At 53.0% G+C, this 22581-nt stretch overlaps 2 protein-coding genes across 2 annotated transcripts in view; both read right to left on the bottom strand.

The window, feature by feature from the left end:
• Positions 1-20: 20 nt before the first annotated feature.
• RSKR (ribosomal protein S6 kinase related) lies at positions 21-13343 on the bottom strand. Its single transcript, XM_081942828.1, has 12 exons — positions 13230-13343; positions 11866-12108; positions 11700-11783; positions 11538-11606; positions 8438-8507; positions 8002-8109; positions 4059-4099; positions 3811-3838; positions 2571-2660; positions 2406-2494; positions 1886-1996; positions 21-1426 (listed from the first exon to the last, which is right to left on the bottom strand). The coding sequence occupies exons 1-12, from the start codon at positions 13293-13295 to the stop codon at positions 1226-1228; spliced, it is 1200 nt and encodes a 399-aa protein (XP_081798954.1). The 5' UTR covers positions 13296-13343; the 3' UTR covers positions 21-1225.
• Positions 13344-15314: 1971 nt separating this feature from the next.
• The window catches only part of BLTP2 (bridge-like lipid transfer protein family member 2), a 39608-nt gene continuing 32341 nt past the window's right edge, over positions 15315-22581 (bottom strand). Inside the window, exons 32-39 of the mRNA XM_081942813.1 lie at positions 21100-21280; positions 20933-21019; positions 19371-19481; positions 18734-18869; positions 17471-17595; positions 16453-16554; positions 16165-16299; positions 15315-15693 (exon numbers count right to left, since the gene is read on the bottom strand). Coding sequence (XP_081798939.1) covers positions 15505-15693; positions 16165-16299; positions 16453-16554; positions 17471-17595; positions 18734-18869; positions 19371-19481; positions 20933-21019; positions 21100-21280 — 1066 coding nt within the window. The 3' untranslated portion in view covers positions 15315-15504. The remainder of the gene's footprint in view (positions 15694-16164; positions 16300-16452; positions 16555-17470; positions 17596-18733; positions 18870-19370; positions 19482-20932; positions 21020-21099; positions 21281-22581) is intronic.

Genomic DNA, 22581 nt, shown 5'->3' with positions numbered 1-22581 from the left:
AGGAAAGTCTTTTACTGCTTTGAACAAATGGGGAAATATATACGCGTGTGTTGGTGCTAACATAAACCATGATACAACATCAACATAAGAGGGGGGAGGGGGGAGAAGAAAGTGAAAAATCAAATCCTGCACGGAAACCTGGCTCAGAGGATTGCATGGCTCAGAATTCAGCAAGAGTTTAATTTTGCTGGCTTGTTTTTAAACAACTTAGGCAAGGATGAGACCAGGGGTGTCTAACAGTGCGAACTTTAAGACTTGTGGACTTCAACTCCCAGAATTCCTCAGCTTGCTTTGTTCTGCTGGCTGTGGAATTCTGGGAGTTGAAGTCCATAAGTCTTAAGGTTCCCATGGTTATAGACACCCCTGGATCAGAAGGAGCTATTTATTCTGTAAACCCTCAGTAGCACCCCCAGACCCTGAACAGTCTCCCCTTCCCCTAAAAACCAAGCAGGGACCCCCTGCAGAGACCCCCAAAAGAGATTTCTGGTATGAGACGGAGGGCTAAACCCACTGCGAGGGGGTGGGTGCAGTCTGCAAACCGGTCACAAGACGACTGAACCAGTACAGGGGAGTCCTTGACTTACGGCCACCATTGAGCCCAAAGTTCCTGTTGCTGAGCGAGACTGTTGTGAAATGAGTTTTGCCCCATTTTATGACCTTTCTTGCCCTAGTTACTAAGTGAATCCTTGCAATTGTTAAGCCACATGGCTGTTAAGTGAATCAGTCTTCCCTCTTTGCTGGCCAGGAGGTTGCAAAAGGGGATCACGAGACACCCACCCACCCCTGGGACACTGCAGCCGTCGTAAATACGAGTCAGTCGGCAAGCATCTCAAGTTTGACCACATGACCCCGGGGATCGTAAGTGTGTAAACGTAAGTCTTGTTATAAGTTCGAACAGTCACTAAATGAATTGTTGTAAGTAGAGGACTACCTGTAACAATATACAAACAGTAGGAAGGCGAGAGTATCCCCGTCTTTCGGGGTGCCCTCCTCCCATCCTGCTCTGCAAATCTGCCTCTTCCGGCCTCCAAACCCGCCTCCCCCAAAAGCACCACGAGCGCTGCAGAGAAGGAAGCCGGGGCCCACGTCCTGCTGGTGGTAACGGGGGACCCGCCTTGCGGGTCTACGGTGGGGTGTTGGCCTGAGGGTCCATGCCAAGAAATGCCCACCAAGAGCATCTCGTGGGCACCGCTGGGGCGCTGCATCCCTTGGGAATGCCGGTGCCTCAGGGCCCCCCCAGATCACAGTCGAATTCCAAGAAGGCAGCGGGGTCGGCGGGGGGGCTCTGCAGGTGCTCCCAGCCCAGGGCGAAATCTGCCCCTTGCTTCCTGAGGGTGTCGGCATCGAAGCTCATGCCACGGAAGAAGAGGTGGGCGCGGAAGTGGTGAAGACGGCAGGGCCGGCGTTGAGGGTCCTGGCACAGGAGCTTGGAGGAGAGAGGGGGAGGAGTTTACCTGGAAACCACCTGGATCAGGGGTCTCCAACCGTTGCCACTTTAAGACTTGTGGACTTCAACTCCCAGAATTCCTCAGCCAGCTGGCTGAGGAATTCTGGGAGTTGAAGTCCACAAGTCTTAAAGTGGCAACGGTTGGAGACCCCTGATCTGGGTAATGCTGACATAACTCAGAATTGTTCAGGTGTGGGCCTTCCTCAATCCTGGCAGGGGGGAGGGGGGAGGAAGGGAACCCCCCCCCCCCCCGATCTGGCACACTTTCTCCATCTCAGCCAAGGGACTCCTGTGAATCCCCCCATTGCAGCCCTCTCTGCAAACAGGGTCTTGGCCCAGAGATTTCAGAGGGGAGATCTGGAAGGTGGGGAATGGGGCTTCCAGGGGAGAGGATGCAAATGGGTTGGGGGCCTTGGAGAGGGAAGCAAGGAAACTCACCTCGCTGAGCAGGAGACGGAGGCCCCAGCTGAGCCCGGCCGGGATGGCGTATGCGCTCTGCTTCACGCTCCGCAGCATTGCCAGGTGGTCCCGCTCCGGGGGGACGGGGAACTGGGGAGGCAAAGACCCCATTCACCCCATGCCCCTCTGGCTGCTCATCCACCGGACAAGCAGGGGGCAGCAGAGCCCTCCCCTCGACCCCCTGGCACAGTATGGAGAAGCATAAAAGTTGGCATTGGCACCGAAGAGGCTTAAAGGAACCAGAGTGGAGCCGGAATGGCTCAGCCCCTGCATCCCTCTCGCTTTGCTGCTTATCATAGAATCCTAGGGGTCTAGGAGGTCATCTAGCCCAACCCCCTGTCCAAGGTTAAGGACCCGCACTCAACCCCGGATAAATGGCTGTCTGACCTTGAAAACTTCCAGCGATCCTTCCTGACTGGCTGCCGATGGTTGGAGGCAGATTCCTGGGGTGCCAAGAGACAAACACACCCCCCCCCCGCAATCCCGTTCCTCTCCTTACCTGCCCAGTGGCCATCGCAAACAGCAGGACCCCCAGGGACCACCAGTCGGCGGCGTGGGCATACGGGCCGCCTCTCAGCACTTCTGGAGCTGCCCCAAAGGAAGAGCAGAGGGTCAATGATATCGGCTGCCCTGCTGCCCCCTCCCCTCCTGCCCACTGCCTTACCCATGTACTGGAGGGTCCCACAGATGGTGAAGGCTCGGCTGCCCCACAGCAGATGCCGAGAGAGGCCGAAATCGGCCAGCTTCAGGTGACCTGGGCCAGGTGGGGCATAAAACAGAGAGAGATCAACGACAGGCAGTCCTCGACCTCTGACTACAATGGAGTCCAAACTTTTTGTCACTAGGCAAGACATTTGTTGAGTTTTCTCCATCTTATGACCTTTCTTGTCACTGTTGTTAAGTGAATCACTGCAGTTGTTAAGTGAATAGCACGGTTCTTAAGTGAATCTGGCTTCCCCCACTGACTTTGCTTGTCAGAAGGCCGCAAAAGGGGATGATGGGCCCCCGGGATACGGCAACCGTCATAAATGTGAGTCAGTTGCCAAGCGTCCGAATTTTTATCACGTGACCATGGGGATGCTTCAACGGTCGTTAAGTGTGAAAAACAGTCCAGTGCCGTTATAACTTTGGTCACTAAACGAACAGTTGTATGTAGAGGACTACCTAACTTGACCTTTGGACTTCAGCCGCCAGAATTCCCAAACCTTCGAGTTACGACCTTAATAGAGTCCAACCACAACGGTTGTAAGTCATCACAGTGGTAAAAATTTATGATGTTACAATTTGCAGCAATCGTTAGGCGAACACAGCGTCGTTAAGCGAACCCACCGGCTCGGTTTTGCCCAAAAGCAGAAGGAACTGCCAGTTTTCACTGTCCTGAAATGTGTTCATGTGACTACCAGAAACAGCCACGGCGCTGAGCGTCCAGCGGGTGGGCGGATGACCGTAGAGACAGCCCCACGATCCAGGTCACAAGTCTGCTTTGGGGGGGGGGGGGTTGGTCGTAACGTTGAATCATGGCTGGCGTCTCTCTGAATGGGCCAGGAATCCTGGGAGTTGAAGTCCACAGGGGGTCAAGTCGCCATAATTCCCCACCCCTGGCAGAAGGGAGACCCCCCTGCTTTTGCCCCCATGCGTGTGGGGGGGGGAGGGGCGTGGACTTCCTGGGCTGGGGAACAGCTGGTTAAACAGCTGGTTGGAGACTGGCGCATCCCAGCCTCACGGGGACCAGCCACGTGCCTGACGCAGCCTTGCCAGCCGCCTGGCGGGCATTCCACTTACTGCCCATCCCTGCAGCCGAGTCGGCTCCCTCGCCAGCCTTTTCTGAGGGGGCCCAACTGAGGCTGCGAGGCCAGCCAAAGACCCCTCCCTCCCTCCCCCTCCCTCCCCCCTCCCACCATTACCTTGTTCATCCAAGAGGATGTTTTCCATCTGCAAAGAAAGCAAAATAATAACAACAACAGTCCAAAGGAAGCAACGGAGCCCAGGTTAATTCCCGGCAGCCCCACATCCTCCTCCTGGGGGCGAGAATGGCTTAAGGGGCTGCCAACAACAGAGGGGGGGGGGGCAAATGCTTTGCAGCCCGTTGAGAATCAGGCTGCCCTGCCCACCCCCTGAGCCCACTCCAGGAAGCGAGGTCAGCGTCCCCTACCTTGATGTCCCGGTGCACGATCCCCTGGTTGTGAAGATAGGCTGCAAAAGGAAAGAGAGTCATGAAGGGAGAATATCTGTAACTCGGGGTTGAACTGCAGGGTCCTTGGTGCTCTCTCAGCTGGGTGGTTTTCTGGCAGGCATTTCATGACCTTACTAGGGAACATCATCAGTGTTAGAAGGGAGGAGGAGGAGGAGGAGGAGGAGGAGGAGGAGGAGGAGGAGGAGGAGGAGGAGGAGGAGGAGGAGGAGGAAGGACTGTGGGGTCCTTGGTGCTCTCTGAGCTTGGTTGTTTTCTAGCAGACGTTTTGTGACCCCACTAGGTAACATCATCAGTGCTGGAAGGGAGAGGGGTTTGTGGAAAGGAAGTGAAGGGAGAAGAGGAAGGAAAGGAGGAGGAGGAGGATGACTTGGTGCCCTCTATCTTTGGTTCTTTTCTTGCAGACAATTCATGACTTAACAACTAGGTAAACTAGGTAAAGTCATCAGGGTTAGAAGAGAAGGGGATTTGCCCTCAATTTACTCCTCCTTACTAGTCCGATGATGATGTTCCCTAGTTGGGTCATGAAAAGTCTGCAAGAAAACCACCCAGCTCAGAGACAACCAAGGAAAAGAGCCCTCGGAGCATCCTATAATGCCAGCTTCTTCCAGCTGTTCAACGTCAAAAGTCACAACATCGCCACCGTCACGGGACCCAAATCCATAACGGCCTGCAGTTATGACCATTCTGGCATCCCGGGGTCACGTGAGGCCATGGGCGACCTTCCCAGGCAGCTTCTGACGAGCAGCAAAGTCGAAGTTAAAACTGGGCAATTCCGTTAAATGCAACGACCTGCTTCACAGCTGTGGCACAAGAGGTTGCAAAATGGGGCAAAACTCACTTAGCAACGGTCTCACCTAGCAACGGAAATTTGGGGCTCATGGGAGGAATAGCTGTATGCCTTCCACTTCTGGCAATTAATTTTTATGATGACTGTGATCATAATTTATCACATATAGCTTTTATGCACACTGAGAGCTTCTGCACCAGAGACACATTTCTTGTGTGTCTAATCATAATTGGCCAATAAAGAATTACATCATCATCATCATCATCATCATTATATGATTGTATCACAGCGGCCAGTTGATTCGCCGGATTTGGCATTGATTACTAGTCGGGCCCCACCCAGGGGCCTAGGACGTCGTAACGTATTTTCGTAATATGTGTGCGGATCCAAGCAGTGCAGCTTTTTGCATTTGACTGATGGTGATTTTGTCAAGTTTTAACAGTTTTAAATGTAATTCCAGTGCTTTTGGAATAGCTCCCAGTGTGCCGATTACCACTGGAATTACCACTGCTGGTTTGTGCCATAATCATTGAATTTCAATTTTTAGGTCCTGGTATTTAGCGATTTTTTCATCTTCCTTCTCGTCGACCCTACTATCACCTGGTATTGCGATGTCTATGATTGTAACCTTATTTTTCTCAACCAGTGTGATGTTTGGTGTATTATGCGCCAGTATTTTATCCGTTCGTATGCGAAAATCCCACAAGATCTTGACCATCTGACCCTCGATGACTTTTTCAGGCTTATGTTCCCACCAGTTTGTTGCTGTTTTAATGTTATAATTTTTGCACAAATTCCAGTGGATCATTTGTGCCACTGAATTGTGCCGCATTTTATAGTCAGTCTGCGCGATTTTTTTACAGCAGCTGAGAATGTGGTCAACAGTTTCATCAGCCTCTTTGCAAAGTCTACATTTGGCATCATCAGAGGATTTTTCGATTTTGGCCTTAATGGCATTTGTGCGGATAGCTTGTTCTTGTGCAGCCAGGATTAGTGACTCTGTTTCTTTCTTTAATGTACCTGCTGTTAACCATAACCAAGTTTTTTCACTGTCCACTTTATCTTTTTTTTTTTTTCCAGAAATTGGCCATGCAATGCTTTGTTCTGCCAACTCTCCATTCTTGATTTTATCACATTTTTTCTGTATTCTTGTTTTGTCTGTTGGGTCTTCAATAGATTTTTATTCTTTACTTCGATTAATAGATGTTCTTGACTTTCTTTTAAATAATCAGCCAGTGCATGTTTTTCTTCTTCAACTATTTGCTTCACTTGTAATAATCCTCTGCCACCTGATTTTCGGGGTAGGTATAGTCTATCAATATCACCACGTGGACGTAAACTGTAGTGCATTGTCATTAGTTTCCTGGTTTTTCGGTCCAAAATGTCCAAATCAGCTTGTGTCCAGTTAACTGTACCAGTTGTGTATCTTATAACTGGTATTGCCCAGGTGTTTATGACCTTGATTGTATTTCCACCATTCAATTTAATTTCAAAATTTTCCTAACTCTGTTGGTGTACTCTCCCCTGACAATAGTTTTTACTTCTCCATGCTTGATGTTATCCAACTGCAGAATGCCTAAGTATTTGTAGGCTTCATTTTCGTTGCATTTAATTAGTTGGCCATTGGGCATTTCAATTCCCTCATATGTAGTGATTTTGCCCCTTTTTATGGATACAGTGGCACATTTTTCCATGCCAAACTGCACTGAAATATCAGTGCTGAATACTCGGACTGTGTTTGTCAATGATTGGATTTCTATTTCTGACTTTCCATAGAGTTTCAAATCATCCATATATAATAAATGCGAATTTTTTTCGGCTTGTTTGGCTGTTGGTAGCCTAATTTCATTTTTTTTGAGATTACTGATAGCGGGATCATCGCGATGATGAAGAGAAGAGGTGAAAGTGAATCACCCTGGAAAATTCCTCGCTTGATAGTAACCATTCCGTAATTCTCATTCCCTACTGCCAACTCAGTTCTCCATTGTTTCATTGCCTTTCAGTGAAGGATGTAATATTTTTGCTAATGCCAGTTGTTTCTAAGCATTTTATGATCCAACTATGTGGCAATGGGTTGAATGCCTTTTTATAATCAATCCAGACCATATTCAAGTTCGTTTTTCTGTTCTTACAATTTTCTAATATCATTTTATCAATTAGGAGCTGATCTTTTGTGCCCCTCTTTTATTGCCTTTCTGCTCTACTGGCAAGATGTTGTTTGGTTCCAAATAATCCATAATGTTATCTGCAATAATGCCTGAGTAATTTGAAGGTTGTTGGCAAGCATGTTATTGGTCTGTAGTTTTCAGGTATTGTTCCTTTAGTTGCATCTTTCTGAATCAAGTATGTTTTTACAGTTGTCAACCATTCATCAATTTGGCCATTTTGTAAAATCTCATTCAGTTGCCTGGCCAATATTGCATGTAAACTGGTCAGATATTTGAGCCAGAAACCATGTAATTGGTCCTTTCCAGGTGATGTCCAATTCTTTACTTTTTTACTCGATTTTTGACCATCTCAGTTGTTATTTCTAATACTTGCATTTGTTTGTTACCAATGCTTTTCTCAAAGTCATGTATCCATTTTGCTTCCTTATTGTAGTCCTTTGCATTTTCCCACAATTCTTTCCAGAATTTTTATTATTATTATTATTATTATTATTATTATTATTATTATTGTTGTTGTTGTTGTTGTTGTTGTTGTTGTTGTTATTGTTATTATTATATTTATGCTTGTATTAAGTGGACTGGTGCAGTGGCCTAGAGGTTGCCTCACAATCAGGAGGCTGTGAGTTTGATCCTAGGTAGAGGCAGATATTTCTTTCTCTGGGCATGCTGGGAATAAATCTGCTGAACAAAACTCTGCATTGGTGACAGGAAGGGCATCTGGCCAGGAAACCTTCTGCTAGCTCCATTCAGTTGCCCAGACTCCACCCCACAAGGGATTATGGGATCGTTAAAAGAAGATGATGATGCTTGTATTAAGTGGGGTTGCACCTCCTGAGTGTACTGCCCCACTTAATATAATAAAAGGTTTATAATACCAGGCAGATAACCAGCATAAAAAGAAGAATATAGGGCTGAGGTCTCGGGCAGGCCCAAGAGATCATCTCACCCAACACCAGCACCAGCTCCGTGGCAAAGAGCCGGATGGCACCTTCGGCCAAGGGCCCGGCCGTCTTCCACAGCGTGAAGAGGTCCCCGGAGCTGCAGTAGCTGCACACTGGAAAGCATGGAGGGGAGGGAGAACAGAGACCCCTCAGTCAAGAGGCCTGGCAGCTCATCCCGCTCGTTGCCCCCATCCCCACCCCATTGCAAAAGATGAAAGACAATCCGCAGATGGGGGGGGGGCTTGTAGGGATTGGCCAAACGGGGGGGGGGGGGAGGAGATTTATGGCTGCAGAAAGCAGGAAATAATCCCTGGGAGGGCATTGGAGGGAGCTGTGGAAAGGGAGGGGGCGAGCACAGGAGCAGAGGGACACGGGAGGAGTGGAACGGGGGGGGGGGGGAATCTAGGCTACCTAAGCCCCCCAGGGCAGATGCTCACTCACTAATGAAGAGATGATGCTTTCCCTGCCAGCTGTCTCCTAAACAGTGGAGAAACGGGTGGTGGACCTGCCTCTGGGGAAGGAAGAGAAACAGGGGGTCAGAGCCAGCCAGATGGGGGAGCTTCACTATCTGGGGGTGGGGGGTGTAGAGAATGGGGCTGGGGACTTTAAAAAAGAACATCCCGGGGAAATAATAAAAGCCACGGGGATTGCGAGAAATCTGTCAGCCTCAAAGCAGCTGGGATTTGTGCGTACGCCGTAGGAAGGTTGGACAATTTCAGGCTGGCATTTGGGGGGGGGGCTTTCTTTCCTTCCTAGCCCCCCCCCAATGTGCCTTGTGTAAAAAACAGGGGTGTCCAAGCTTGGCAACTGTGAAGGCTTCAATTCCCAGAATTCCCCAGCCAGGGGAGTCCAATCTTAACAATTGAAAGACCCGTGGACTACAACTCCCAGAATTCTGGGTTGCAGTTGCAGACCATGGGTCTTCCAGTTGCTAAGACCCCCCCCCCCCCTTAATCCTAGGTAGAGGCAGATATTTCTCTCTCTGGGCACGATGAGAAATATATCTGCTGAACAAAACTCCGCATTGGCAACAGGAAGGGCATCCGGCCAGTAAACATTCTGCTAGCTCCATTCAGTTGCCCAGACTCCATCCTGCAAGGGATTATGGGGTCATTAAGCAATGATGGTGATAAAACCCCCCCTCCCCTTTCAAGCTGTGCATCATTGGGGCAGGGACAGAGTCCATGGGGCACTGCCTTTAGAACCAGCGCCTGCAAGCGTGGCCGGCGTGATCCTTCTCACTGGCCTTTGGTGGCTCATTAAAGTCCAGTGTTTGTTTTTAAAGGCGTTCCCTGGGCTGAAGTTTAATTATTGCAACCTGCCCGGAATATTTATAGATAAATATATATATATATATGAGAAATGGGAGTTTCAGCCTTTGTCAAACCCTGCCAGTCGGTTTTCAGACTGAGATCGAGGCAATATAGGTTTAACAAGTACAGTAAATAAAAATAAAAGCTGTCAAATAATAAAGCAATATTGATTAGTGATTGATTTCAATTATGGACTCCCAGATAACGAGTCCTGCCTTAGGCACAAACGTTGGCTGGGTGACTTTGGGTCAAGCGCCAGGAGATGGTGAGTTCTAGTCCCGCCTTACCCAAGAAAGGCAGCTGGGTGACAGCTAGGCTAATCACTAGGCGACAGAGAGTTCTAGCCTCGCCTTAGGCACAAACGTTGGCTGGGTGACTTTGGGTCAAGCGCCAGGAGATGGTGAGTTCTAGTCCCGCCTTAGCCAAGAAAGGCAGCTGGGTGACAGCTAGGCTAATCACTAGGCGACAGAGTTCTAGCCTCGCCTTAGGCACAAACGTTGGCTGGGTGACTTTGGGTCAAGCGCCAGGAGATGGTGAGTTCTAGTCCCGACTTAGCCAAGAAAAGCAGCTGGGTGACAGCTAGGCTAATCACTAGGCGACAGAGAGTTCTAGCCTCGCCTTAGGCACAAACGTTGGCTGGGTGACTTTGGGTCAAGCGCCAGGAGATGGTGAGTTCTAGTCCCGACTTAGCCAAGAAAAGCAGCTGGGTGACAGCTAGGCTAATCACTAGGCGACAGAGAGTTCTAGCCTCGCCTTAGGCACAAACGTTGGCTGGGTGACTTTGGGTCAAGCGCCAGGAGATAGTGAGTTCTAGTCCCGACTTAGCCAAGAAAAGCAGCTGGGTGACAGCTAGGCTAATCACTAGGCGACAGAGAGTTCTAGCCTCGCCTTAGGCACAAACGTTGGCTGGGTGACTTTGGGTCAAGCGCCAGGAGATGGTGAGTTCTAGTCCCGACTTAGCCAAGAAAAGCAGCTGGGTGACAGCTAGGCTAATCACTAGGCGACAGAGAGTTCTAGCCTCGCCTTAGGCACAAACGTTGGCTGGGTGACTTTGGGTCAAGCGCCAGGAGATGGTGAGTTCTAGTCCCGACTTAGCCAAGAAAAGCAGCTGGGTGACAGCTAGGCTAATCACTAGGCGACAGAGAGTTCTAGCCTCGCCTTAGGCACAAACGTTGGCTGGGTGACTTTAGGTCAAGCGCCAGGAGATGGTGAGTTCTAGTCCCGCCTTAGCCAAGAAAGGCAGCTGGGTGACAGCTAGGCTAATCACTAGGCGACAGAGAGTTCTAGCCTCGCCTTAGGCACAAACGTTGGCTGGGTGACTTTGGGTCAAGCGCCAGGAGATGGTGAGTTCTAGTCCCGACTTAGCCAAGAAAAGCAGCTGGGTGACAGCTAGGCTAATCACTAGGCGACAGAGAGTTCTAGCCTCGCCTTAGGCACAAACGTTGGCTGGGTGACTTTGGGTCAAGCGCCAGGAGATGGTGAGTTCTAGTCCCGCCTTAGCCAAGAAAGGCAGCTGGGTGACAGCTAGGCTAATCACTAGGCGACAGAGAGTTCTAGCCTCGCCTTAGGCACAAACGTTGGCTGGGTGACTTTGGGTCAAGCGCCAGGAGATGGTGAGTTCTAGTCCCGACTTAGCCAAGAAAAGCAGCTGGGTGACAGCTAGGCTAATCACTAGGCGACAGAGAGTTCTAGCCTCGCCTTAGGCATGAAAGTTGGCTGGGTGACTTTGGGTCAAGCGCCAGGAGACTGGGAGTTCCAGTCCTCCCTTGGGCATGAAAGCTGGCTGGGTGACAGTTCAACCTACTTCGCAGGGTTGTTGTGATGGGGAAAATAAGAGGAGGGAGGAGATACTTTTGCTACCTTGAGTTACTTATAAAGCAGTCAAGGCAGGGCAAACCTATAGTAAGTAAATCATAAACACCAATAGATTCTTACAACAGCTCTGCCGAGTAAGCCAGAATGATATTCCCCATCTTGCCAACTGGATCACAGTGTAATATATCCAGAACAGCTTTTAGGATCTCCTGCTTGTGCAGGGGGCTGGACTAGAAGACCTCCAAGGCCCCTTCCAATTGTTTCGTTCTATTCTAGTCGAGATGGTCAGCCCAGCGTTGCTGCTGGAGGTTCTCAGCAGGTGGAGACCCCTGTTCAGGTGGCCTGCCCCCTGTGGCCCCTCCCTGGGTTCTAACGCCCCCCAGCCCCTTCCCCCCAAAGGCCCCCAGCCTCACCTGGATGCTGACCTCCTCTTTGCACTGCCTGACGCTGTCCCTGCGAAGCACCTCCACTTTGGGCACCACCTGTGGGAGACACATTGGGGGGGGGGATGGGATGAGTGGGCCTGAGACCTGCAATGGGTGGGTGGGTGGGTAGGAGAAGGGACGGGGGCTCACCTTCAGCGCAAAGACCTTCGCTTGAGAGCTGTCCAGCACTTTGAGGACGGTCCCAAAGGTGCCCTTGGCCAGGAAGCCCAGAATCTGGCAAGACAGAGGCAAAGGGGTGAAGGTGCAGCACCCCCCCCCCAAGACCCCTCCCCGTCTCCTGAACCCGGGCACACACCTTGAGTTGCTGCGGCTGCAGTGGAGACTGGACAGGAAACTCGGGCAGGAAGAGGGAGGCGTGGGGGCCTGTTGGCCACTCGCCCCCTGCCACATCGGGGCTCTTCTCATCCCCCTGCGCCAGCTCTCTCTTTGGGGGGCTTCGGGGCGACAAGGCCTGCTCCAGAGTCCCACCCAGGTGGGAGAGGAGGCGTTTCCAGCTTCGCGCCCACAAAGCTTCAGGCAGGGTGCCTGTGCCGTGGCCCTGCAGGAGGGACGGGGGGTGCGTGAGGGGCTCTGCCTGACGTGGGACCCCCAAAAAGGGTCAGCAGGAGAGAAAAGACCTCCAACAAAAGGTCCCCCCTGCCCCCACCCACCCTATTCCCTACCCCCATCCTGCCCGTCTTTTAATTGGCCACAGTGCTTTGGATTTTGCATTACGATTTGATTTTTTATGATGGTAAAACTCCGAGAGTTTCCTTGAGGGAAGATGGGCAGCCTATACATTTTATGAATAAGAATAAGAATAAAGGCAGAGGGATGGGGGGGGGCATCTGAAACCAGCCCCATCTAGGGGGAAATGCACCCCAAAGAGGGGCAAGGACTTCCATCAGAAGCCCCCTCCCCTTTCTAAATTTGAATACCTCCCTGGGGTCCATCTGTTTTCCCTTCCCCGCAGGGCGCAAAGCATCGCCAACCTCTCCCTGCCTACCTGGCAAGGCTGTTGTGAGGATGGAAGGAAGGGAGGCAGGGAGGACCAGCCGCCCACCGGGGAGGATCCGGGCCGGTCCCGGGAGAAGCAGCCAGGCACACCGGGCGAGAGGGGCGCAGAGCAGAGCCCCGCTTGCGCAGAGACCGCTGGCTGCGCGGGGTCCAGACGCAGCGCAGGGGTTTCGGGCCAGCGCAACCTCGGAACAACGGCGGAGCCCCGCTCGGCTCCCTCTGCCCAAAGCCGGCTGGACTACAATTCCCATCCTCTTCCCAGCCGGCCAGGAAAAGGAGCCCCACTCTGGCCAGCATCGGGGCTACAGCGGCCGAGGCCGGGGGGGGGGGCTTTCCGGAGAGACCCCCGAGGGCCAGGAGGGGCCCCGTACCCAGCAGGCGCCCCTCACCCTCGACGCCCCCCCCCCGAGTCCGGGCTCCCCTCCCCAACTGGGTCGCCCCTTGCAGAGGGAAGCCCCCCTGTCCTCCTCTTAATCCGGGCGGAACCCCCGCCCGCTCTCCCCCCTCGCCTGCCCGGGCATGGAGCCCCCTCCCCACTTGAGGGGCTCCCCGTCCCCGCCGCTGCGCGACCCCGGGACCCCCTCCCTCCCCAGGGCTTCCTCGGTGGGGGGAAGGTGCAGCCGCGACCCCCTCCCCGCTCTGCACGTGCACTGCCGGCCTTACCGGCAACTTCGGTGGGAAGCCCCGCTCGGGAGGCTCCCCGGCAGGGTTGCTGCCGACGGCCCCCATCTGGGCTGCAGCCGGTGGGCGCCCTCGGAGGAGCGGACGCCCCGCGGTAATCCCCCTTACGTAAATCCCCGCGCCGCTAATCCCCCGCCGACAGCCCTTCGGCCCCGCCCCTTATGCAAAACCCAGGGGGCCGCCCCGCCCCGCCGCCTGGGAGGCCCCGCCCCTACCTGGCATTCAAGACGTTCCCGCGCTGGGAAAATCCGCCCAAGAGGCGTGGCCTTCCGGAACTCGCACCGGATTGGCTATTGCGCGGCCAAGCCGCACCCCCTTCTTCTGCATAACACGCGCGCTCCCGCCCCGCAATCGCTGCCGGCGCCCGCGGGCTCATGACCCAACTAGGGAACATCAGCAGTGCTAGAAGGAGGAGGAGGAGGAAGAGGAAGGAGGAGAGGAGGAGAAGGAGAAGGAGATGGAGACGGAAGAGAGGAGGGAAGAAAAGAAAGGAGGTGAAGTGAGGAAGAAGAGAGAAGAAGGGAGGAAGAGGGAGGAAGGAGGAGAGGAGAAGGTGAAGGAGGAAGAGGGAGGAAGAAGAGGAGGAGAGGAGAAGGGGAAGGAGGAGGAGAATGAAGAGGCAGGAGGAAGGGGAAGCAGGAAAAGGAGGAGGAGGAAGGAAGGGAAACCCCAAAACCCAGAGGGGGCAGAAGAGAGCCAGGAGGTGCTCCTCCTCCTCCCCCAAGGCGCAGCTGGGCTGAAGGAAGGGGGGGGCCTGCCGGGATCCCCCTTAACACCTTGGCTTCCTCTTCAAATGAGCCCAAACTGACCTCAAGTGAGTCATGGGTTAAGCGGGTTTTGCCCCATTTAATGACTTTTCTTGCCACGTTTCTTCACTGAACGGCTGCAGGGCATTTGACAGCCCAATGAAGTGAATCACTGCCCTTGCTAGTCCCACGGTGGTCGTTGAGTGAATCCGACTTCCCCATTGACTTTGCTGGTCAGGAGGTCGCAAAAGGGGATGGCGTCACCCCAGGGACGCTGCGACCGTCATAAATGTGAGTCGGTTGAATTTTGATCAAGGGACGGATGTTGCAACGGGCGCAAGTGTGAAAAGCGGTAACTTCGGTCACTAAACGAATTGTTGTTAAGTCAAGGACTGCCCTGTTTTAGGACACCCGGTGGTGTTTTCTAGCTCAGAGGAGGAGACAGGCAGTCCTTGACTTACAACCAAAGGGAGCCCAAAACTTACGTTGCTAAGCGACACATTTCTTAAGTGAATTTTGGTCCGTTTTACGGCCTTTCTTGCCACACCTGTTAAGTGAATCACTTTGGTAAGTGAGTTATGTTGTTAAGTGAGTCACCCGGTTGTTGAATGGATCCGGCTTCCCCACTGACTTTGCTTGCCAAAAGGTTGCAAAAGGGGGTCTTGTGACCCGGGGACACTGTGGCCGTCGTAAATATGAGTCAGTTTCTGAGCGTCTGAATTTTGCTCATGCGACGACCATGGGGATGCTGCAACGGTCGTAAGTGGGAAAAATGGTCATAAGTCCTGTTGTAATTTGAACGGTCACTGAACAAATTGCTGTAGGTCACTGATGGCTCCACTTTTTGTCATCATGTCCCGAAGGTGTCCATGCGCCCACCCCCATAATGCAATGTGCACGGGGGGGGGGTCTGCCCATGCGTGGGGGCCCCCTTTGTACCCTGTTTTGGGCCTAGTAGGCCTCCCCGCAGCCTCCTGGGACCAAAAACAGGCCGTGGGGGGGGGGAGAGGAACACACATCGGCATGCTTGCAACCCCCCCCATGTGCCCCACCCTCTGTGGCTGCGCAGTAGAGACCCGAAAATCAGCTGGCCAGTAGGGGGGCCCACACACGCCTGGGGGAGCTGAGCTGGGGCAGCAGCCGATAGGGCTCTGGGTGCCACAGGTTGGGGCTCCCCAAGGCTGCCGGAGGGTGAGATGGACCCAAGAGGCGGGGGGAGGGGAGGGGAGGGGGGGGGCTGGCATGAGGTGGGGAGGGGGCAGATTCGGGGGTGGGGGGAGGAGAGCAATGACGACAGGAGACATCTCCAAATGATAAACTCTGTTATTTAAACTCTCCCTCCCCTTCCCCACCGCCTGGTCTTCGGAGGGCCCCCCCTCCCCACTGCTCTCCAGGGCCTGGTCCCATATGCGCCTGGGGCCCTCGGGGCCCCTTCGGTCTCCGTCCAGCGCCCGGCCGACAGGGCCCCCCCTCCGGCCGTCCTGGCGCCCCTCCTGGCAGGCCCAGTGGCCTCACTTGCGCCGGCTGAAGATGGACTTCTTGCCCGGGTTCTTCTCGCCCACGTTGAGGCCGATCAGGAGCCGGGCCTTCTCGTCCTCCTCCTGCTGCTGCACCACCGGCCCCCCCTCCAGCTTGCTCTCCTGCCTCGACCGGGACTCCGTGCCCCCCGCGGGCTTCAGGCGCAGCTTCTCTTTGATGACCTGTGGGGAGGGGAAGGGGAGAGGAAGGGAGGGAGGAAGAAGAGATGGGAATGAGAAGGAGGAAACGAAGGAAGGAGAGATGGGAATGAGAGGCAGGGAGGGAGAAGGAGGGAAGAGAAGGAGAGAGGGTGGAGGAGGGTGGGAGGGGGGAAGGGGGAGGGAGGGGAGGAGGTAGGCGAGGTGGGGGGGGGAGGAGGGAGGAAAGGAGAAGAGCCAAGGGAGGGAGCTGAGCCAGTGTGCCAGGCTTCCACCCGCTTTCTCCTCCTCCCAGGTAATGCATCTCCCATCATCCCCAGCCCAGGCAGATGTATCAGGGGCCACAGCTGGCATGAAGAGTGCCGTCCTTGCAAAGCTTGCCAGCTGCGGGGGGGGGGTGGCGGTGCCAGGGACATGGGGTGGCTCTACAGTCTCCGAGGCAGCTGCGTGCCCGGCCTGGAGGATGGGCTTTGGGGTCCCTGTGGCCTCCCTTACCTGGGCCACCAGGGCCTTCCGGCTGTCCCGCTTGACCGCCATAGCAAAGTCCAGCCACGTCCAGGTGTTGTTGTGATACTCCAGGCAGGGCAGCACCAGGTTGAGGTCCCCCCAGTCCACGCTGTTCTTCTCTCCCTGCAGCCACCGGGGGGGGGGGGAGGTCAGAAAGCCCCCTCTCTTCCCCCTCTGCCGCCCAACAGCAGCAGCCCTGTGGAACTCACTGCCACAAGGTGGCCTGAGGGAGGGGACCCCAACAGCCTTTGGATAAACAGCCCCCCCCCCCCGCACCTTGTAGCTGACGCAGAGGGGAACCTGGGGGATCTTGATGTAGATGAAGGAATGGTTCATGGCCGCCCGCTCCTTCATCTTCTCAATGTCGTCCACCGGGTACTGCGGGGGGAGGGAGGGAGGGGGGGAGCAGCCATTACAGCCAGCCCAGCCCCCACCCCATTGCCCCGAGGGCCCCCCCCCGACTTCCCTGGCAAGGCTGCCCCTGAGCACAACCCCTGAGCCCATCACAACAGGACCGCCATACGGGTAGACCTCGACTTAGGTCTCCCAACTTACGATGGCTTAGGACCACGTTTCACACTTACGACCGTTGCAGCATTCCCCAGGGTCACGTGATCAGAACTTAGATGCTTGGCAACTGACTCTTATTTATGACCATTGCAGCGTCCCTGGGTCACACACACCCTTTTGCGACCTCCAGGCGAGGCAAATCACTTAACAGCTATGTCGCTAAACGGTAGCGATTCGCTTAACTGCGGCAAGAAAGGTCATAAAATGGGGCAAAGCTCACTTAACAAGTGTCCTGCTTAGCAGTGGAAATTTGGGGCTTGATTGTGGTCGTAAGTCGAGGACTATCCTGTGTAGTTTATAGATAGACAGGCGGACGGACGGATGGGGCAGCCTCCTCCGGACCACATTCAGGGCAGCCTTGACTGAGAAATGACCACCTGCCAGGCCCAACCCGGCTCCTTCTCCCCATGCCCCTCCCCCCACCTGGATGTCTCCGTGGGAAGCAGGCCTTGCATGGAGGCCCTCCCAACACCCCTGCAAGGCAGGACGGGCCGGAGAGCCACTGCCCAAAGTCCCCCCGTGGGCTGCCTCACCTCCCACTGCCTTCGCCCTCACCCCAGCGGCCTCCAGGGGCCTCTCCCTCTAGGGCACTTCTAGATGGTCTCTGAGGAAGCAACACCCTTCACACACACACACACACACACACACACACGTCTCCGAACCCAGAGTGCCTCCGGGATGCTTTGCTTGGCCAAGGGCCAAGACGTCCCACAACGGCGGCTACCTCAGGTGTTTTGCGGAAGGAGCGCCTGACCCCCGAGGTCCGATTCAGCCCTTGGCCCATGCCCTTCCCGGAGCCCAGCGAGTCTTCGGAGACCATCAGCTGCCGCGGCTTCACCACCGGCATGCCTGCACATCCGGGAGAAAAACTCATCAGAGGAGGAGACCCGAACTCATGGCTGGCCTCGCTTGGCCATGAAGGAGGAAGTGGCATTCAGTGCCGCAGCTACTACGATTGTCGGCTGAGCAGGGACAAAAATTTCCAGGCAAATGATTGACGCCTGGGAGAAACGGGGGGGGGGGGTTCCTTGTCAGTCAATAGGAGCGCTGATTTACAGTCGGCTGAAATGGCAAAATCGACTATTTTGATGAAAGAAAGGAATATAAGTATTTTTGTTTCCACCTGGAGACAAACGCTTCTGAACTGTCTGCTTGAAGTCGAAAAGAACAAAACTCTCATTTGGGGTTTGACCGATTAGAGCCGGGGGTCTCATACCTGGGCCTCTTTTAAGACTTGTGGACTTGCTGGCTGAGGAATTCTGGGAATTGAAGCCCACAAGCCTTAAGGTGGCCCAGGTTGGAGACCCCTGGATTATTGACAGATCTTTAGAAATGGCTTGCTCATATTATGATGAAAAAAAGCAAAAATTGTGTTTTGACGTTAATGCCTTATATTCTAACTGCAACAGAGAAGGAGTCGGAAGTCAATGTTTCTTTTTCTCTTCTCCTCCCTCACTTCTCTTCCCCACCGTTTTCCTGTTTACTTTTGCATTTTGCATCTTATTTTATTTTATAAGCCAATAAAATTGTTAAATGGTAATCTGACCAACTACACACACCTAAGTAATGGATGTAAAATGTAATTGTTGTAAGGTCCAGTCACTATATGGAAATGTTTATGCCAGAAACGTTGCACTATGTCCAATGTTTTTAATGTTTATCTAATAAAAAAACTTTCAAATTAAAAGAAAATGTTAAATGCTGATTTGCCACCTTGCCAGGGACTTAAGGCCTGAGGGCAAACAATGACTAACCACTTAATAGCCGGCCATCAACATTCTAATATATTAAAAGCCACACGCAGCAAAGCGCGGACTCTCCCTGAGGATGGGAAGCTCGGAAGACTAACACCGAGATTATCCCGGGACAGGCAGATTGACCTTTATTCGCCTAAAAACTCTCCGCTCCCCAGGATGGAGCTGGGAAGCATGCAGAGAGGCCCAGGCAGCCTCCTTCAGAGGGGGAGGGGTCTCCCTTTTGCGCTCACCCGTGGTCACCAGCTTGGACTTGTCCTCTTCATCGCCCACCTCCTCCTCCTCCACGTTGCGTCCGGGGAAGAAGAACCCCATCATGCGGTGGAAGAACTGGTGGGTCAGCTGGATGGTCAGTGGTACCACGTTGACCTGATTGGGGGGTGGGGGGACAGAGATTAGGCTCCCTGCTTGCAAAAGGGGTGGGGGTCTCACAGCCCTTGTGGCAGGCCTGCAGCCATCTTTTCTTTTGGATCTTTGGCCTGCCACACTTTCTACTATTCATTTTCTATGGTGGGAAAACGGGAGGGGGGATTGTACGGAGTGAGATGATAGGTAGCCATAACAACATTCTTTCCAGAAAGCCAAGGTCATCCTTTGTCTCTGCACCTCTGCACCTGACCGGAACTGGAGGGATGGAAGCTGCCAGCGTGGCAGTGGGAGATGGGACCCTGGGATGGGCTTGTGGGTGTGGGGGGGCAAGATCTTGAACTTTCAACTGGGTGGGGGAAACCGAGGAGCCTTCAGATTTGGGTTTTCCCAGATGTGCCAACGTGGCTCTCTCCATCAATTGGAACTTTGGGGAATCCTTTGCCTCGGACTCTGATTTACTTTTGGACGCTATTTGGAAGCCTGGCACCTGACCCCGCTCACCTCCAAGTGTTCCTTGATGGAAATGCCGCCCACCGGCGGCCGGACCTTGCTGAAAATCCGCAGGGCCAGCTGGCGTCCCGACTGGCAGGCGCTCTGGGGCCGGAGAACCACCTACGGGGAACATACCAGGGGGTCAATATCCCCCTCTGCACCGGGGAAGCCCCCTCCTTGCTTGTGTGCTCCCTGCATGTGTCCAGAGGGGTCTTAGGATAACTGCCCGCGGGATGAGACTTACCTTTTGGGCAGGGGTCCTTCTCCAAGCTGGCTGTTTCGCTCCCGGACGTCTAACTACCAAACCGGGTGACCTCTTCAGTGAGGTTTTGGGGTGAATTCCTTTATAGGGGTTCTGGGTGGTCGGGTGGTCTTGTGACTGGTTGAATCGCACGGCCGGTTCTGGTCTCGTGACTTGGTGACTTTTGAGGCGTGGAATTCAAGGGGGGAGCAGGTGGTCTGTTTTCGGTTGTTGGTTCTGATAGTTTCCCACCTCAAGATGCTTCACCCCAAAACCCCACTGAGGTGGTCACCCAGTTTGGTAACAGAACGTCTGGGAGCAAAACGGCCAGTCGCAGAAGGGACCCCCTGCCAAAACCTACGAGCTACAGATATTCCCCACAATCTTTAAGAGTTGCACTAATAGAATCAAGATCACGTGAAGTGTTAATACCACTTTACAAGGCCTTGGTAAGGCCACAATTGGAATCCTGCATCCAGTTTTGGTCGTCACGGTGTAAAAAAGATGCGGAGAATCCAGAAAGAGTGCAGAGAAGAGCAACAAAGAGGATTAGGGGACTGGAGACTAAAACATATGAAGAACGGTTGCAGGAACTGGGTATGTCTAGTTTAATAGAAAGAAGGACTAGGGGAGACAGGATAGCATTGTTCCAATATCTCAGAGGTTGCAACAAAGAGGGAGTCAAGCTATTCTCCAAGGCACCTGAGGGTAGAACAAGAAGCAATGGGTGGAAACTAATCAAGGACAGAAGCAACTTAGAACTGAGGAGAAATTTCCTGACAGTTAGAACAATTAATCAGTGGAACAGAAGTTGCCTCCAGAAGTTGTGAAAGCCCCAACACTGGAAGTCTTTAAGAAGATGTTGGATAGCCATTTGTCTGAAATGGTAGAGGGTCTCCTGCTTAGGCAGGGGGTTGGACTAGAAGACCTCCAAGGTCCCTTCCAACTCTGCTATTCTATTCTGTTCTGTTGCTCTATTCCATTCCATTGTTTCAAATTCTGTTCCATTCCTACCTTGTTCTATTCTATTCTGTTTCTACTGATTCTCTTCTCTTCTCGTCTCTATTCTATTATCAAAGAGACTGTGACCCTAACCCTAACCCTAACCCTCGTTAGAGAAAGGATGCAAAAGGAGGGGCGAAATGAAATGGGAATAACAAAAAACTAAAATAACTTTTTCTCATTGTTTTATATGATAAAATTGAATTGTTGAAATGCAGAGGGCACTTGCCCCATCCAGAGGTCTCCTCGCAGCCATGCAGGAGTGACCCCGTGACTCTCACTCCTCCCCCAAAGGCCAGGGGAGGGGGGGGGAGGGGGGGCCACCCACCTTGTAGACGGCATTGGGCAGGAGATTGTTCATGGTCACCCAGCCCAGCTCCAGGAGATGCTCGGCCGTATCGTCCGACTTGTTTATCTGCAAGAGGCTGAGTGGTCAGCAACGCCTGCGAGTGGAGCTGCCTGACCCTCCCCAACCCCCCCGGCCCCCGGCCCCACCTTGCTGTAGAGGAAGCGCTGCAGCTCCACCTCCGCGATGCCCAGCTGCCCGTCCTCTTCGGTCAAGCGCCAGCGGGCCTGGGCAAAGTAGAACTCGGTCCGGCGAGCCACACTGACGTCCTCCAGCTGTTTGCGCAGCTCCATTTTGTTGGCCCTCTGCAGCTGGAACTCCTTAAAGCACCTGAGAGAAGAGAGACAGCCGCTTGATCAGGGACCACAGTCACAATGGCGCTGAAAAAAGGGACTTGTGACCGTTTTTCACACTTACGACCGCTGAGGCACCTCTACAGTCACGGGATCAAAATTAAGAGGCTCGGCAACTGACTTGTATTTATGACGGTCACAGTGTCCACATCAGCTTTTGTGATCTTCTGACAACGGGGGAAAGCCAGATTGTGACTAACTTAACAACTTTGTTAAGCAAATCTGTGGCAAGAAAAGTCGTGAAACGGGGCAAAAGTCTCTTAACAAATGTTTCACTTAGCAACATAAATTGTGGGGCTCAACTATGATCGTAACTTGAGGACCACACCTGGAATCCTGCAACCAAAAAGATGTGGAGGCTTTGGGGAAAAAAGTGCAGAGAAGAGCAACCAAGAGGATCAAAGGCCTGGAGACATGGGAAGAACGGAATTGCAGGATTTAGGTTTTTGGCCAGTCTAGAGAAAAGAAAGACCAGGGGGGACAGGATAGCGGGATTCCCATATCTGAGGGGCTACCCCAAAGAAGACGGAGGGGGCCGAGCTATTCCCCAAAGCCCCCGAAGGCAGGAGAGGAAGCAACGGATGGAGAGAAGCCACCTGGAACTAAGGAGGGATTTCCCAACAGTGAGGACAATTAGCCAGAGGAACAGCTGGCCACCAGGCGTTATGGAGTGTTCTAAGAAGAGCCTAGACAGGCACTTATCTGAAATATTATATGTTGAACGGGGGGCTGGACTAGAAGACCTCCGAGGTCCTCTCTGTCAGGGAAAAAAAACGCCTGATATCTGAGATCAATGGATCGTGGCTGATTCCCTTCCGCATATCTTTTGAGATATTGAGAAAAATAAAAGTCTTTAAAAATATTCTAATTAATAAACAAACTTTAATAATAAAATAATAAAAGTAAATGAAACAGAAAATAACTAATTGGTTACATTTTGATAATGAAAGCTACGTCTGCCAAAGTTGGCTGCCGAACAAAGAAGAGAGGAATTTTGGAATGTGTAACGCGTGCGCAATAAATCACTTTCAGATAACATTTTGTTTTATGACCTGCGCAATAAAGCTTTCTTAGTTTAACTCTTGAATGTCAGTTTAGGCAGTTCAGGCCTAGCAAACTTTTTAACATCGTGACACTCTCCAGCTCGTTCATTCATTCTAAAGACTTCCTCTACATCCCTCCCCATCAGCTGTGACAGCCCAGCCCAGCCCAACGTCTGTCCAGAGACCCCGGGGGGGGCTTGGGGGGGCGGTCTCCCTCCAGGCTCTCCCAGGGCCT

Source organism: Natrix helvetica (assembly GCF_964273705.1).
Source record: "Natrix helvetica genome assembly, chromosome: 2".
NCBI classification, from domain to species: Eukaryota; Metazoa; Chordata; class Lepidosauria; order Squamata; family Natricidae; genus Natrix; species Natrix helvetica.
Note: the sequence above shows the minus strand (reverse complement) of the source record. Positions and strands in the feature narration are given on the sequence as shown.